The following is a 14,292-nucleotide window of genomic DNA, read 5'->3' as shown; positions in this document are numbered from 1 at the left end:
TAACTAAAATCAAGAAAATTTATTAGTCGACGCTGTCTTGTTATAAACGGAAATTTTTGGGAGATATATCTCATGAAATTTCGTAAAGCCCTTTGTTAAAGATGAAACTCTACGTTATCAAGAATCAGAAGGAGTCTAGCCTGCAGTGCAGGCGTGTTAGGGCGAGCTAAAGTTTGAAGCTCACGATCGTTTTTCCGACCAGCCATGTTTGATTTGGAGTCAGAGTGAACGGTGGAAGTGGAGGGCGGGGAAAGGGCAAGAAGACACCTGCCCGAAGAGGCTGTGGAAAGGAAGAACACCCCCTAAATAGTTGCACGTCACTGCATTTCCCGAAGATGAGCGGGTAACCAATAAAACTGAGTTAAATCATAAACCGGAAGCATTGTCTTCCGACAAAACAAAGACACGTAGAGCCGATGAGTGAAACAGTGTGGCAGTTTTTTCTTTTTTTTTGAGCTAGAAAAGAAATGTTTTACAATTTTTCTTCCATTTGATCGTAAACGATACTTTGAAGCAACAAACAACTGCACTCAAAGGTTTACATACCATAATTTGTTTGATGCAAACCGGCATACTCTGGTGAAATGGTGTGGCTATTTTTGTTTGTTTGTTTTTTTTTTTTATCGAAGAAAAAAGGGCACGCCGATGAATATGGGAATAAATACCATTTTTCGCACGATAATCGATAGGCAACTACTTAAAAATGCGTGGGAATAACCGCATTCGGGTGGTGAATCGCCGATAACAACACGCTTTCTCAACGCAAACAGCCAACAAACACCAGAAAACATCGCATTTCTTTAAGATGACTGTGAACGTTGGACGACACGTGGTTATCAAGTGTTTTCTACACATTTTCCTGTCCTCGGAAAATGGAAGGAAACGTACTGTCGTTTACGGAAAACCTCTGTGAAAGCAATCTTGTGTTACTGGAAAACACCAATAAGCAACGAATACCAACCGTTTTCCCATCTCTTAACTGCACTCTTTAAAAGGAAAACTGCTGGATAATGGGACGAATACTCCAATTCGTCGACTGGAAAACAACGGGAAAACTTTGGATTCTCATGTCGGAAAATGTCAGAAAATTCAGAACTTGTTTCCCGAGCCGGTGAACACCTTATGTTTAGCAGTGAAGCACATACACAAAGTAATGAAATAAACAAATACCTCAAAATATGTGTAGAAATAACTGTGCTCTATACAATTGAAATGCTTTTAATCCTGCAAGGAAAAAGGCATTTGATCATTCCGAAGTTCATCATCATTATTCAAGGAAAACGCGTCAGGCGTAAAATGATTCCTAACAGTTGGTAAACAGAGAAGTTAGTTAAGTTTCAATCAGAAATGTATGCAAATAAAATATAAAGTAAGACAACACCATCCATTTTTAGCCTTTTTAACCTTCCCTCGAATATTTTAAAATTACAAATAGACTGAAGCATGGACGAAATATCAAATATCAAAATATCAAATCTTAGTATAAATAAATACAGGTACTCTTCTGCCTACTTGCGAGAATTTGCTACTTAAAAATTAAATATCGTACATTCTCATCATAAACACCTACATTGCTTTAAATTCGCAAGAAATGGAATACTTTTTTTCATGAAAATGTGTTCCTTCCCCAACCAGGGGAACATTTGTGTGACGATGGAACCATTTGTTATCGGCGACCAGACCTGTGGGTGTATCCACTACTTGTTTGAAACAAAAATTCGTGTGACGACAAGATGATAAAATACCTCTCGACTTGAAGTAATTGAAATTAGTTATCTTGAAATAGTTCTTAGATTATTTTGGCGTTAGCATAAAAAAAAATCGTTTTCTGAATCTTAGTATGACCCCTTCCCTCCCCCCCCTCCCTCAGTCAAAAGTTCCCGAGTCTGGTCTTGCAATACAGACTCAATTCATGGTTAGTTTTTAGCAATCTGTTTAGAGAGTCAATTCAAATGATTCTGTTAGCTTTGCCTTATCGTTAATTTATAGCTACTGAGCTGAGTTTAACAGCCGTTGAAAGGAACTGAACAATAGCCTTTGGCTCCTTATGGGCTTGAGCAGTGCTCTCACGATAGCCAGATCGCGATCTGAAGATGGGTGTTACATGTGTTTGATGATAAATTCTAAGTGTGCTATACGAATGAAAAATGATAAGTTAGTTTGGACTAAAAATAATAAGGTTTTGCTGCACATCTTGTTGGAAATAAACATCATAACGGTGGAATAAAAACGCTCTAAGTTTTAAGTTTTATTTAATATAATTATGGTCAAAGACAGAGGATGGTGGCCATAATGATGTGCAGTTGACAGATGCGACTTATCATCGATTTTTTTTTTAATTCCTTGAGGTCGGGGTTTCTTGGCCAAGGATAGTCATGTTCATCTCTTCTTTCATTCGCTGCACTTGAATCTTTTAGTTTCTCCTCCAAATTGTTGACATATTGCATCATGTCAGCCACGGGCCTGTCCCGGGGATTCTCAGATACGTCATTACGGTGTGGAAAATCTACAAACACAGTTTGCTGAGAGAACTGCCAAATGACACAAATGCAGGGATCAGGGTGACATTAGGCAGTCCATCATCATCTATCTTATGGTTAGCTTGAAAGGGAAAAGTAAAATCCACTTGCTTGGTTTTCATCAGATTTAAAATTTCACCTTGACTTTGCGCAAAGATGGCATCTATATTGCAAGCTATTCGGTCGCTTGCTTGTCTACTAAAGGAAGCCATGTCCACAAACCATTTAATAGTTAGGTACATAAATCCTGGTTCAATACTTCCGTTCATGATATAAGGATTTAATCTAGGAAAGCGATGCGCCTCATGAAACACTACTGCAATAAGGCGAGAAACTGTAACGTTTAAATAGCTCTATCTTATTTTAGCTCATTCCTATGAGCTGAGTTTGTAAATTCTGAATAATACCATTGTATTTTACTGTTATTCTGCACGGGAGAAGTCATCGTTATGTCATTTGTCACATTTTGACAGCCACAGACGTTTTACATACGTATTACAGGCAATTTTCGGTTTTAAAAACCTTTTCTCCAAGTGAGGCAAGATGCAAACCTGCCTTATGAAAATAAGTTTCATTTAACGTGTATCATTCTCTAATTAAAGGTCTTGCAGCCATCCCTGTTTTAGATCAGAGGCCTTTTTTACCTCTGACATGGCCTGAAAAAGTGAGGTTTTACAGCAAAGAGGAAAAATTTAAATAGTCGTTGGTCAAATTGCAATCATTATCATAGGTAAGGTAGGTAAAGTCAGCATAAGAAACAGACAGCTCATTTGTTCTGTGGTTCTACTCTGTCCCCACTTCGCCTTAGACATGTTCCAATGGCCTAATGCATGGTCAGTGCACTGGACTCTGGATCGAGAGGTCTGGGTTCGAGACCTGACGGGGTTAACGGGTTCTGCTCTTGGGCAAGACACTTTTCTCTCCCATGCCACTTTGCACCTAGGAGTATAAACGAGTACCAACAGATTGTCAGGGAAGCCTGATGAAATGCTGGGGGTGACCTTGCGATGGACTGGCAACTCATGGGGGGGGGGGGGGGGGAAGGAATAGTTATACTCCTCTTTATGCTAAAGTGAAACCGGGATAAGTTCCTGCTGAGTGGGTCAATTTGCTCCTCTATGGAGTCAAGGAAGGCCAATTTTAATCTTGTAAAATTATTTTATGGCCAGGGATTTTTGCTGTATCCCTAACAAAATCAACTGTTGACTCTCGTGATTGATACTTTGTACATAGAAGAGTTATCTTCTGAGAGTTGGAAAACAAAACAAAAGTTATCAAAACAACCAATCAGAAGAACAGTTTACATTATCATATGCCAAAGAGAACTCAAAGAGAAAACAAGCAAACTGCTTCAAGAGCAGGAAAAATGCGAATGAGCAAGTTGCAATTGTTATTAGTTTCGCATCCGCTAGGTTGAGAGGATAGCTCAAGTTTTCTGGGCCAACCAACGAGCAGAGTTATTAGTTTTGTTATTGTAAATTAGTCTACATAAGATCACTTGATATTATTGAAAAATTTCATTACTTAAAAGATTTTTTCTCAATTGATAAATCGAACCCGTCATTTATTAACTATTTTTTGTTCGTTTAACCGATGCATACTATTATATTTTTCAATTCACTTTGCAACTAGATAATTGTGTAATAGCGGAGCTTGCCTTGCACGGCGCGCTGCAACGCCTCATACCCTCAAAAACGATGATAACATAATTGTAACCCATCAAGCAGAGACGATTTTATAGTCAAGACATAATTTTGTAATTTTATTTTGTATAATAGGTTTGTTTACTAGACTTAAAATCTGTATCTGGTCTGTATTATAAACCTTTCCATTCTAATGCTGTAGTAGAAGCTATTATATGTGAGTATGTTTTACTGCCGCGGCTATTTTCACGAAAGAATTAAAACTAAAGGTTGAGCCAAGACGGTAAAGTTATGACCTTCTTTTATCATTCCTTCTTGTAACTAATTTTTTGGCCAAGATTTAGGATTCGTCATCTTTTTCTTCTAATTCGTTAGCCCATTCCTGTAGTTGCTTGCCGCGACGCGATTAATCTGTTCATAGTAAAAGAGCGAACCCAAAAATCCTTAGTCAAGGGAACCAATCATCTAGTGTGGGAGTAAGGTCCCTAAAATAAATAGCTGTGGACACTATTTGATCTAACATCTAAGGTTTTTTTGGTTTTGTTTTGTTTTTGTTTTTGTTTTTTCACCTGCAATTATAACTATACATTGATCAGTATATTTCTTGATCACTAAAAGTAAAGATTCCTTTAATTACTTCACAAGTTGTAGCTTTCACTTGTAGCATATATAACGCTTCAGTCTTACCTGAATTTAAAAAAATCAGCGACTACGGTGCAAGATTCAAGTGCAAAACGGGGATGCATTTCTCAGAGAGACATCACCTGGATTGGAGTTTATTACCTGTAAATGAATAATAGTCCTTGACTGGCCGTTATTCTCCTATAATCAGTGTTTCTTATGCATGCTCTATAGGCACACAGATCTATTGTTTATATACAATATCTAAAAACTTTGATTAAATTGTAAGGATTTGAGGATTAGGGACGTTTCGAAACGATTAACTATTAACCTAGAGTCTTCGGTGACCACTTGCATCTGCCCTCCATAATTTTAAAAGTCACCAGTTCCAAAAGTCGCCTGAAATGTTATAAAATTGCATGCTTTTTGCGAAAGAAACTGAGAAAGTGACCAGCCAGAAATTACACTTGCATTCGTCTAACGAAGCGAAGAGAAGTCAAGAAACAATTATTGTTATATTATACCTTTTATGATAAGTTCTTCCTTAAATAAATATTAAAGAAAGGAATTCTTCATTTATACTTTCAATTTTCACCACCCATTCTCAAAAGCTTGCTTTTTTCCAGCACCTCTGAAATTTAATTCCATAGAGTATAAACAAACAAACCCAGAAATTAGGCACTGAAAAGCAAATACCGAAGTTATTATTCTTGACCCTCGATTCTGTTCATCCGTCAGGACGGACGAGGTAGAGTCTGTAGTTAATAGCGCGAGCTATTTCATCAATAGACAGCTAAAACTGATTGCAGTGGAATGAGAAAATTTATAAACCCTCTTGGTTCACTTGCTACCTTTCTCTGAACATAACGTATTGGTTTGTTGGCCTAAAAACCGAAAGTAAGGAAATTAAAAAGAGAATGGGAAAAAGGAAGGAAAAGAATTCAAAACAATTCGTAATAAACAAGAAGTCAATTACGCGTCCTATTCTGTGTGACACATTCACCTTTTTTTTTTGCTCAAGTTAAAAATATGCCACTGGCCATGGAAATCTCAGAAGACTAAAATGCCATCTGAGTTTACTTATGACAAAATGTTTTATGTGTTATACTATTGTTTCAGTATTTTTACTCTTTACATTCAGATCAAGCATATTAATAGAAAATGAGCGTTTTTTTGGTCTTGAGTATTCACGAGACAAATCGTTCGCGGCACCTTCAAATTCCTCTTTTAACTTTTGTAGATCAGACGTTATGTCTTTTAGTCGTTCCTTGAAATCCAGGAAGTTTTGCATCATTGACATCTTCCTGCTGCTAAGAATCAGTCCTAGAAGAAGGATCGCAGAGGACATTTAAAGAAATGAACCACTAAATTAATCCCTGAACATATTACTTTTGTCCTTCCGTTTGTCAGTACACAAATAGTCGATATTTGATTCGGTCATTAATCGTTTGAATGAATGACTATTTTCTCACTGAAAAACGGACTTACATAATTACTTATTATTTGACTGACAGACCGACCTTTCAATAAGTATTGAACTGTTTCATGTAACGAAGGTTTCCACATTTCTGATTAAAATCTCACTGGCTGATTGGATGACTGACCGACCGACTGCCTGACTAACTAACTGACAGACTGACCGACTGACCGACTGAAGGACGAGTGACTGTCTCATTGTCTTTGATTGCCATCTGAATTTAAAAATATAGAATTACACCAATACCACGAATTAGTCTGGCTGACTGACAGACAGACAGACTGACTGACTAACTGACTGACTGGCTGACTGACAGACAGACTGACTGACTGACTAACTGACTGGCTGACTGACAGACAGACAGACTGACTGACTAACTGACTGGCTGACTGACAGACAGACAGACTGACTGACTAACTGACTGGCTGACTGACAGACAGACTGACTGACTGACTAACTGACTGGCTGACTGACAGACAGACTGACTGACTAACTGATTGACTGACTGACTGCCTGACTAACTAACTAACTGACAGACTGACCAACTGAAAGACGAGTGACTGTCAAATTGGCTTTGATCGCCATATGAATTTAAAAATATAGAATTACACCAATACCACGATTTACATTAATTAAGATAGAACAGTTTTCTTCAAAAGGTATCTGTTTTATATTTACTCTGCAGGAACCTATGGTAAATTAATTTAAGAAGTAGTTACCTTTTCTCTTCTTGCGTACCGTTGGTTTACAGTTGGTGTAGACTTCCCAAAGTTTACCGATGATCATTAGGAAGGTAAGTATTCCCAATAAAGCCAATAATACAAATTTGGTCATTTGTGAGCCGGTGGAGAAGAACCCCTCCATTTCATCGGACAAATCTGCTGTCTACAAAGAAACAAATAATTTTCAAACTCTTGATTGCATCGGAATAAATGCTTAACATGAAGAGAAGAATGGCGCGTGGTGAAATATAGAAAATTCACAAAAAAACAATTAATTACCTGTAATTCGGCAGGGATAAGTTGCTCTTTGGCAGTGCCTTTAGCAGTTGCAAAAATATCTGCTGATACCTCTTTCAGGCTTTCCCCGCAAACCGAAAGCTCAGTTTTTCTAGCCAATACTTCGTCATCAGAATCGTTCGTGTCATTCGGTGACGCCATTACGTCATGGCTCACGTGAGCCAGGTAATATTCCATTGGATAATCGATGTTACGAATCATTCGGATCTGTCTGTTTCGTTTTAAACCAGATTTATCCAAAAAGTGAAATGCAGTGTTGCGATCCACCATTACTCTTCCAATTGTTCCTTGACTAAGACTTTCTTGCATTTCATCCAGGTTGTTGAACTCTGTTAATGAAAAATTTATTTGATTAGTTCGCCAACGCAAATTCTTACATGAATAAAATAAGAAAAAGCGGGGGAGACATTTCTCCTTAGAGTTTTGATACAAAAATATATGAAATATGACTGAAATTAAAAGGTAATTTTTAAGCTTATTTCTTTACTTTCGTAGTCTTTCCTGAAGAACAATGGTCATGCAACGCGTTATACAAGAACATTGAAATAACCTGAAAAGAATTACTTACTGACAAAGTCTGCGTCCAGCTCCATAGCAACTATATGCGTTTCAGGATTCTTGTTGGACACACCCACCTAACAAGTAAAATTTTAGGATAAATTGAAAAATGTAGGGAATCTAATTTGAAACCAAGAAAATAATCAACTAATATTTCCTTACAATAGCACACCTGAATCAAACATTAGGGTCACGAGAATAAAAGAAATGATCACCAATTAAAGAAACTCTTGATTGTTAAAAAAAATTCTTTTTTCCAGCACCTTAAGGAATGTATAGAGGAAACCATAGAGAAGAGGCATAATGATGTTAGGGTGCAAAGGGTTTTAGGTATTCATGTTAGGGTTACTAACCTTTTTGCCACCGATGTCCCTACATCTCGTACCATCCAGGGAAGCTTGGATAGCATTTGTCATTAAGGCGGTGAACAGCGACAACGTTATAGCTCCTATCAGGATCCATATTATACCAAATGAACGTCCACAGAAGGTTTTAGGCGTCTTATCACCGTACCTAATGAGAAAAAGGAACCAAATATCTTCGCACTTTGAGGATAGTGCAGAAAGTATAGGAAGAGGGTTGTCCAATACACCCAAACCGCTACGATTCGTGAAAGGCAGTTTGCGAATCGTTCTACCGGTTAATGCGGTTAATGCGTCTCGTTATACCGGAAATCTGATAAACCATCTCTCATTAGATGGAAACTGGAAGTCGACTTGCAAATCACTTAGGAAATATTTCATAAGTAACTGTCAAGGGTTGTTGAAAATGTTGTCGAATCGAACGACTCGTCGAAGTTAAAGTCGACCCGTCACACCAGAAGTCGATTTGCAAGACACTTAGAAAATATTCCGCAAGTGGGCACGAAAGGGGGTTGCAGATTTTGTCGAATCGTACGACTCGTCGCAGTTGATGTCGACCCGTCATGCCGGAAGTCGATTTGCAAGACACAAATATTCCGCGAGTAACTACGAAGGTGGGTTGGAGATGTTGTCGAATCGACTCGAATCCAACGACTCGTCACAGTTGATGTCGAACCGTCATACTTCCGGTGTGTAGATTCGTCAACGACCGTGGACAAATCGTAGCTGTTTCACGCTTTAAGAACGTGGAAGGTTCACGTTGTCATTTTCTCTTTTCATGCCACTCATTTTCACTCATTGCTTACGCCCCTCGACTTTCGGTATGTTAACGCACGATTCGACTTCCGGTATGCTATACTTATCATTTTCAAAAATTGCTTACCAACTTCTACTTCTGGTATGTTAACGCACGATTTGACTTCCGGTGTGTCGATTCATCAACGACCCTAGACGAATCGTAGTGGTTCAGGTGTGCTGGACATGTATATATATATGTATATATAACTAACTGCAGACAGTACTGTTTCGGCCTTCTGGGCCTCATCAGTGCAGTGCTGATGCTAGGATGGGGGTAAGACCATCTAGCCACCCCAAGTGATCTCACATATGTGGGATCATCTAAGCCATGCCAGAGTGCTCAAACTAGAAAAACTAGTGAGCATGCATATATATGTAGATAAAAAACTGAATCATGGTTTTAAGATATGCAATGGAAAATTCTTTTTCGTTTCTTTGCTGCTATTCATTTTGCTTTATAAGCTGTGAAGAACTGTAAACGAGAGGACCCCGATACCACGTAACAACTAGTTATCTGTAAGACTGGAAGCCAATTGAAGAATGAAACCCTGGTGTGGTGAAGATATTGATAAACCCGACACATGTCTTAATTTCGACAAAAAAATAGGTTTTACAATTTTGCGTATTTTTGGTTACATTCAAAGGACGCTATGAAAAAAAAAATCCCACCAATGCCCAAATCTAAATCAAATTACCCTACTGTTGTAAGTGATTCCACTGCCCACCAAAAGCCTTCTGGTGATCCTTTCGTGAACAAGGGTGAAAACTGAGACGCGTTTGAACGGTGTTCCTGTCATGAAAATCAGTATAACTGTTTAATGAATTAATAATATGCATAATAAAACTAATATTATGATGACGTTTAGTGCGGAGTAAATACATTGTTTAGAAAACACTTCAAGCTTACTTAAGGCCTTGCTACAACACGCATTATTTGTAGATTCATGACTTGTAAGGCATTACAGTTTTCTTTTTATTTACTGTGAGGTCCTTTTTTTAGTCTGGCTTTCTATTTCAGCGAAGTGATAGGGTGTGCCTAGCTAACCGTTTACTCAAAAATAGTGCTGTCGATTCCTACTTGAACTATTTTCATGCTAAAGCCGTGACAATTAAGTTTGAATCTAACCTTACGTGGAATTAAAACTGAAGAGCTTCAGAAGCTTAGTATAGATTGACGATGATAAGCCTTAACTCTTACCAAGAGCCAAATGATCACTCCAGATATCCCTGACAGCAATATGATATAAGCCAATATTGGCCATTGTGACGTAATGGAAGTAAATAACTGTTCGCGTGACTCTGCTTTGCACTGCTTTAAGTTCACAATCATTGAACACCCGGATGATACAAATGCCCGGATGAGTGTCACACTGTCTAGACCCGTAAGTTTTTGTTTTGCATCCGATAGAATTGGAAAACCAAAATCAACTGACCCATTTTCAATCAATTTCACCATCTCGTCTTGATTTTGAACAAATACTGGTACCATTTTGCAAGCTATGGGGTTTGTTGCTTCTCTACCAAAGCAAGCTGTGTCCACAAACCATGTTAGGGTTTGATACATAAATCCTGGGTTAACACTTTGATTCATAATGTAAGGAGGAAAATCCAGCAGGGCAAATTTGAATTTGCATTTCGTTTCTTCATCTTGTTCCTGACGAAGTTGACGCGTTTGGCGAACTTGACGATGCTGCCTGATTTCATGGGCTTTGCGCACTAATTCCGATTGATGGATTGAATCAAGTTGGAGCTTTTGGCTGCTGGCAAGCCATAAATCGCAGCAAACCATTAGACATAGGACCAATCTCAGAGTTGGAACATGCATCGTTAACACCGCCAAGATATGATATGGTTAGAAACCTCCCCTGAGGCTACCAGACTTCAAGTTGTGTTCAGATCTAACAAAAAAAAAACAAACAAAAAAACAAACAAAAAAAACCACAGATGCAAAAGTCAGAATAATATGTTTTCTGTTTGCAAGCTTGTTGTTTTATACTGCATGGGTGTAATGCAAGACCATATCTCAATGTGATTTCTATTTCACTTACATGAGAATATTCACGAAGAGGACATCATGCACTTAAAAGAATGCAGCGAAAATATGATTTTGACCTTCTCAAAGGACTCGCAGAAAGTTTTTTATAGACAAAAAGTTCTTGAGTTCTCACTGAGGTAGCGATCTGCCCACCTGGCGATAGCCAGCTACCCTCACGAAACGTTTTTATTCTCAATTTTCCGAAAAGCGCCCATTACGATGTATCTATTATCACACAGCGTGCCGTTACCTGAGTTAGTGTGCTTGCAGAATTTACACCAACAAGTGTAAGTGTAAGTGCGGGGTAGTAGAATCAAAGTTACTAATTAAAAGCTGATACTTGAGCCAAAATCAGACATTCTCTTTAGTTAATGAATCAGGTAAGGCGGCTTGAAACATATAGACAAATTTTGGTTCGCTCCCATCAAGAAGTTCGAAAGATGGACCCATTATGAATTTTGAACTGCGCTTGGTGGTTGGCAATAACTGTTTTTGTAAGGGTCTGTGTCATCAAGAAGGCTTTTAGGAAAATACTTTACGTTTTCAAATACAAGTAGATCCTTAATAAAGAAACCACAACTTTTAGTTTGCAAGACATGTTTCGACATTCTTATGTCATCTTCAGTTGTAAATGCGATTTTAACGGTTGTACATTTGAATTTATATGAAATTACGTTACAAATTACGTCATATTGTTTACGTACGATTTGAATATTAAATACGAAAAAACGTGACAAAGCACGCGCTAGATGGGGAAAGAAGGAGAAAAGAAAAATAATGATAATAATAAGAAAAATTATAATGATAACAGAATCAAAAGGAAAGAGACAGCTCTAGATGCTTCAATTGCTGATTAAGGATGGGTTTGTCCCACTTAATATGCAATGCCTCTTTGATCTTAATTTCGTATTTCGAAGCGGCAGAATCTAAAATGGTGAAACATTCTGTACCACAAGAGTCGAGACAGGCCTTTGATGATTGTAGGTGCTTGTAAATGTGTGAAGTTTTTTCAGACAAGAGGTGCTCACGAACCCGTGTACAGATGTGGCGAGTGGTCTCACCAATATAACTGGCATTACAGCCAGCACACGAAAATTTATAAACGACACGCGAACGTAGACCTGGTGGTACTGAATCTTTCACACTGAACAAGTTTCTGAGCTTAAACGTATTGAAGACTAACTTAATATCTAAATCAGGTCTACAATAACGTTTCAGTAGTTGCCTTAACTTGGTTTGAGCGATGTCAGAAAACCGCCCAACATAAGGAAGTGAGCACCTCTTGTCTGAAAAAACTTCACACATTTACAAGCACCTACAATCATCAAAGGCCTGTCTCGACTCTTGTGGTACAGAATGTTTCACCATTTTAGATTCTGCCGCTTCGAAATACGAAATTAAGATCAAAGAGGCATTGCATATTAAGTGGGACAAACCCATCCTTAATCAGCAATTGAAGCATCTAGAGCAGTCTCTTTCCTTTTGATTCTGTTATCATTATAATTTTTCTTATTATTATCATTATTTTTCTTTTCTCCTTCTTTCCCCATCTAGCGCGTGCTTTGTCACGTTTTTTCGTATTTAATATTCAAATCGTACGTAAACAATATGACGTAATTTGTAACGTAATTTCATATAAATTCAAATGTACAACCGTTAAAATCGCATTTACAACTGAAGATGACATAAGAATGTCGAAACATGTCTTGCAAACTAAAAGTTGTGGTTTCTTTATTAAGAATTATTGCCACTCTGCTGTCTTTACGTCCTTTTGGTAACAAGTAGATCCCTTTTTTCCAAACCGAAACGTGGTAAAAAAAAATTATACTGTGAATCTTCAGACAACAAAATTTGTAATTGTAGCAGATGCAGTTTGAGGGCTTGATTATCAAAATTTTGGGCTAGAAAATAATGATTTTTAAAAGAATCCATCATTAGCTCATTTCATATGAGATATTTTTTGATAAAATATGGTTTTTCTTCGACTCCACTTTTGTGTATCAAAGAACATAACGGCAATTTTGGCATATTAATTTGTGTTCTACAAGATCTGTAAGGGTGGCTATGCCAAGACTATAAATAACTCCCCATTGGGAACAAAAACACCGCGTCAATGTAATTTTTTTTCTAACACTGCGGAATATTTTGAGTCCTGGACTGTGACGCCTGATTGAGCAAATGTTATTATACAGTTATCTGTGGGGGAGAGAGTGGGGGCGGACTCTAAACACAATTGATAAAGTCTGGCGAAGGGCTGCATCGAAATTTGAAAAGACGAACGCGTTTCGGTGTTCGATTAACAAATTGGGAAAGTTGACTTTTAATGAAAGATATTCAAAAAGGAATCAGTAAATATAGTGCAGTATGATAAATAATCATTATGGGAAATATTCAGAGCCAGGCAAATAAATGTGCTTTCAGCTGGCGTTGGCAAAGCCACGAAATTATTGAACTATCACTACTTCTACTTCTCATGCTTAAATTCTGTTACATAACAGGATCTCATTGGCAATTCAAAATGTCATAAAAATTCTGAATTTGGGACCGGTTTTCGTTAATTTTAGGAGAGTACTTAAAAACTCCAAATAACAATATCAACAAAAACATTAGGAATTATTTTGCCAACTTCTGTGAAAAAAAAAACTTTCCGTCAAACCTTCATGTAATTACTTCTTTCTTTGGACTCGTCCAGTTTCTAAGAAACGCATACATATAAGGAAAAGGTGAACTGTTAGACGGTTCCTGAAAAAAATCTTGGCGAGGCCTCACTCCAGACTTTGAATACCTGAGTGCTTTTAGTTTAAAAGAAATTAAAAGTGGAGGGAAAGCGGCGATGTTTTTGCGCTGCGGTGAAGAGTAATTGAAAACTTGTTTTTTTATAGACAAAAAGTTCTAGAGTTCTCATTGAGGTAGCGATATGCTCTCCTGGCAATAGCCAGCTACCCTCACTAAACGCTTTTTTTTCTCAATTTCCGAAAATAGCCCATTAAGATGTATTTATTACCACACAGCGTGCCGTTATCTGAGTTAGTGTGCTTACAGAATTGACACCAACAAGTGTAAGTGTAAGTTCGGGGTAGTAGAATCAAAGTTACTGATTCTCAGGGTCTGTGTCATCAAGAAGGCTTTTAGAAAAATACTTTACGTTTTCAGTTTACCAGTAGATCTCTTTTTCTCAAACTGACACGCGGTGAAAAAAAAACTATACTGTGAATCTCCAGACCAACAAAATTTGTAATTGTGGCAGATGCAGTTTAAGG

General features: G+C 37.7%; 1 protein-coding gene across 1 annotated transcript in view; it reads right to left on the bottom strand.

The window, feature by feature from the left end:
• Positions 1-4,252: 4,252 nt before the first annotated feature.
• The window catches only part of LOC149036788 (uncharacterized), a 15,305-nt gene continuing 5,265 nt past the window's right edge, over positions 4,253-14,292 (bottom strand). Inside the window, exons 2-8 of the mRNA XM_089188912.1 lie at positions 10,196-10,895; positions 9,693-9,787; positions 8,191-8,350; positions 7,848-7,914; positions 7,262-7,608; positions 6,980-7,145; positions 4,253-6,106 (exon numbers count right to left, since the gene is read on the bottom strand). Coding sequence (XP_089045038.1) covers positions 5,886-6,106; positions 6,980-7,145; positions 7,262-7,608; positions 7,848-7,914; positions 8,191-8,350; positions 9,693-9,787; positions 10,196-10,822 — 1,683 coding nt within the window. The 5' untranslated portion in view covers positions 10,823-10,895 and the 3' untranslated portion in view covers positions 4,253-5,885. The remainder of the gene's footprint in view (positions 6,107-6,979; positions 7,146-7,261; positions 7,609-7,847; positions 7,915-8,190; positions 8,351-9,692; positions 9,788-10,195; positions 10,896-14,292) is intronic.

This window comes from Pocillopora damicornis, chromosome 12, assembly GCF_964200805.1.
Source record: "Pocillopora damicornis chromosome 12, jaPocDami1.2, whole genome shotgun sequence".
NCBI lineage: Eukaryota > Metazoa > Cnidaria > Anthozoa > Scleractinia > Pocilloporidae > Pocillopora > Pocillopora damicornis.
The sequence above is the reverse complement of the archived record's forward strand: the minus strand, read 5'-3'. Positions and strand labels throughout refer to the sequence as shown.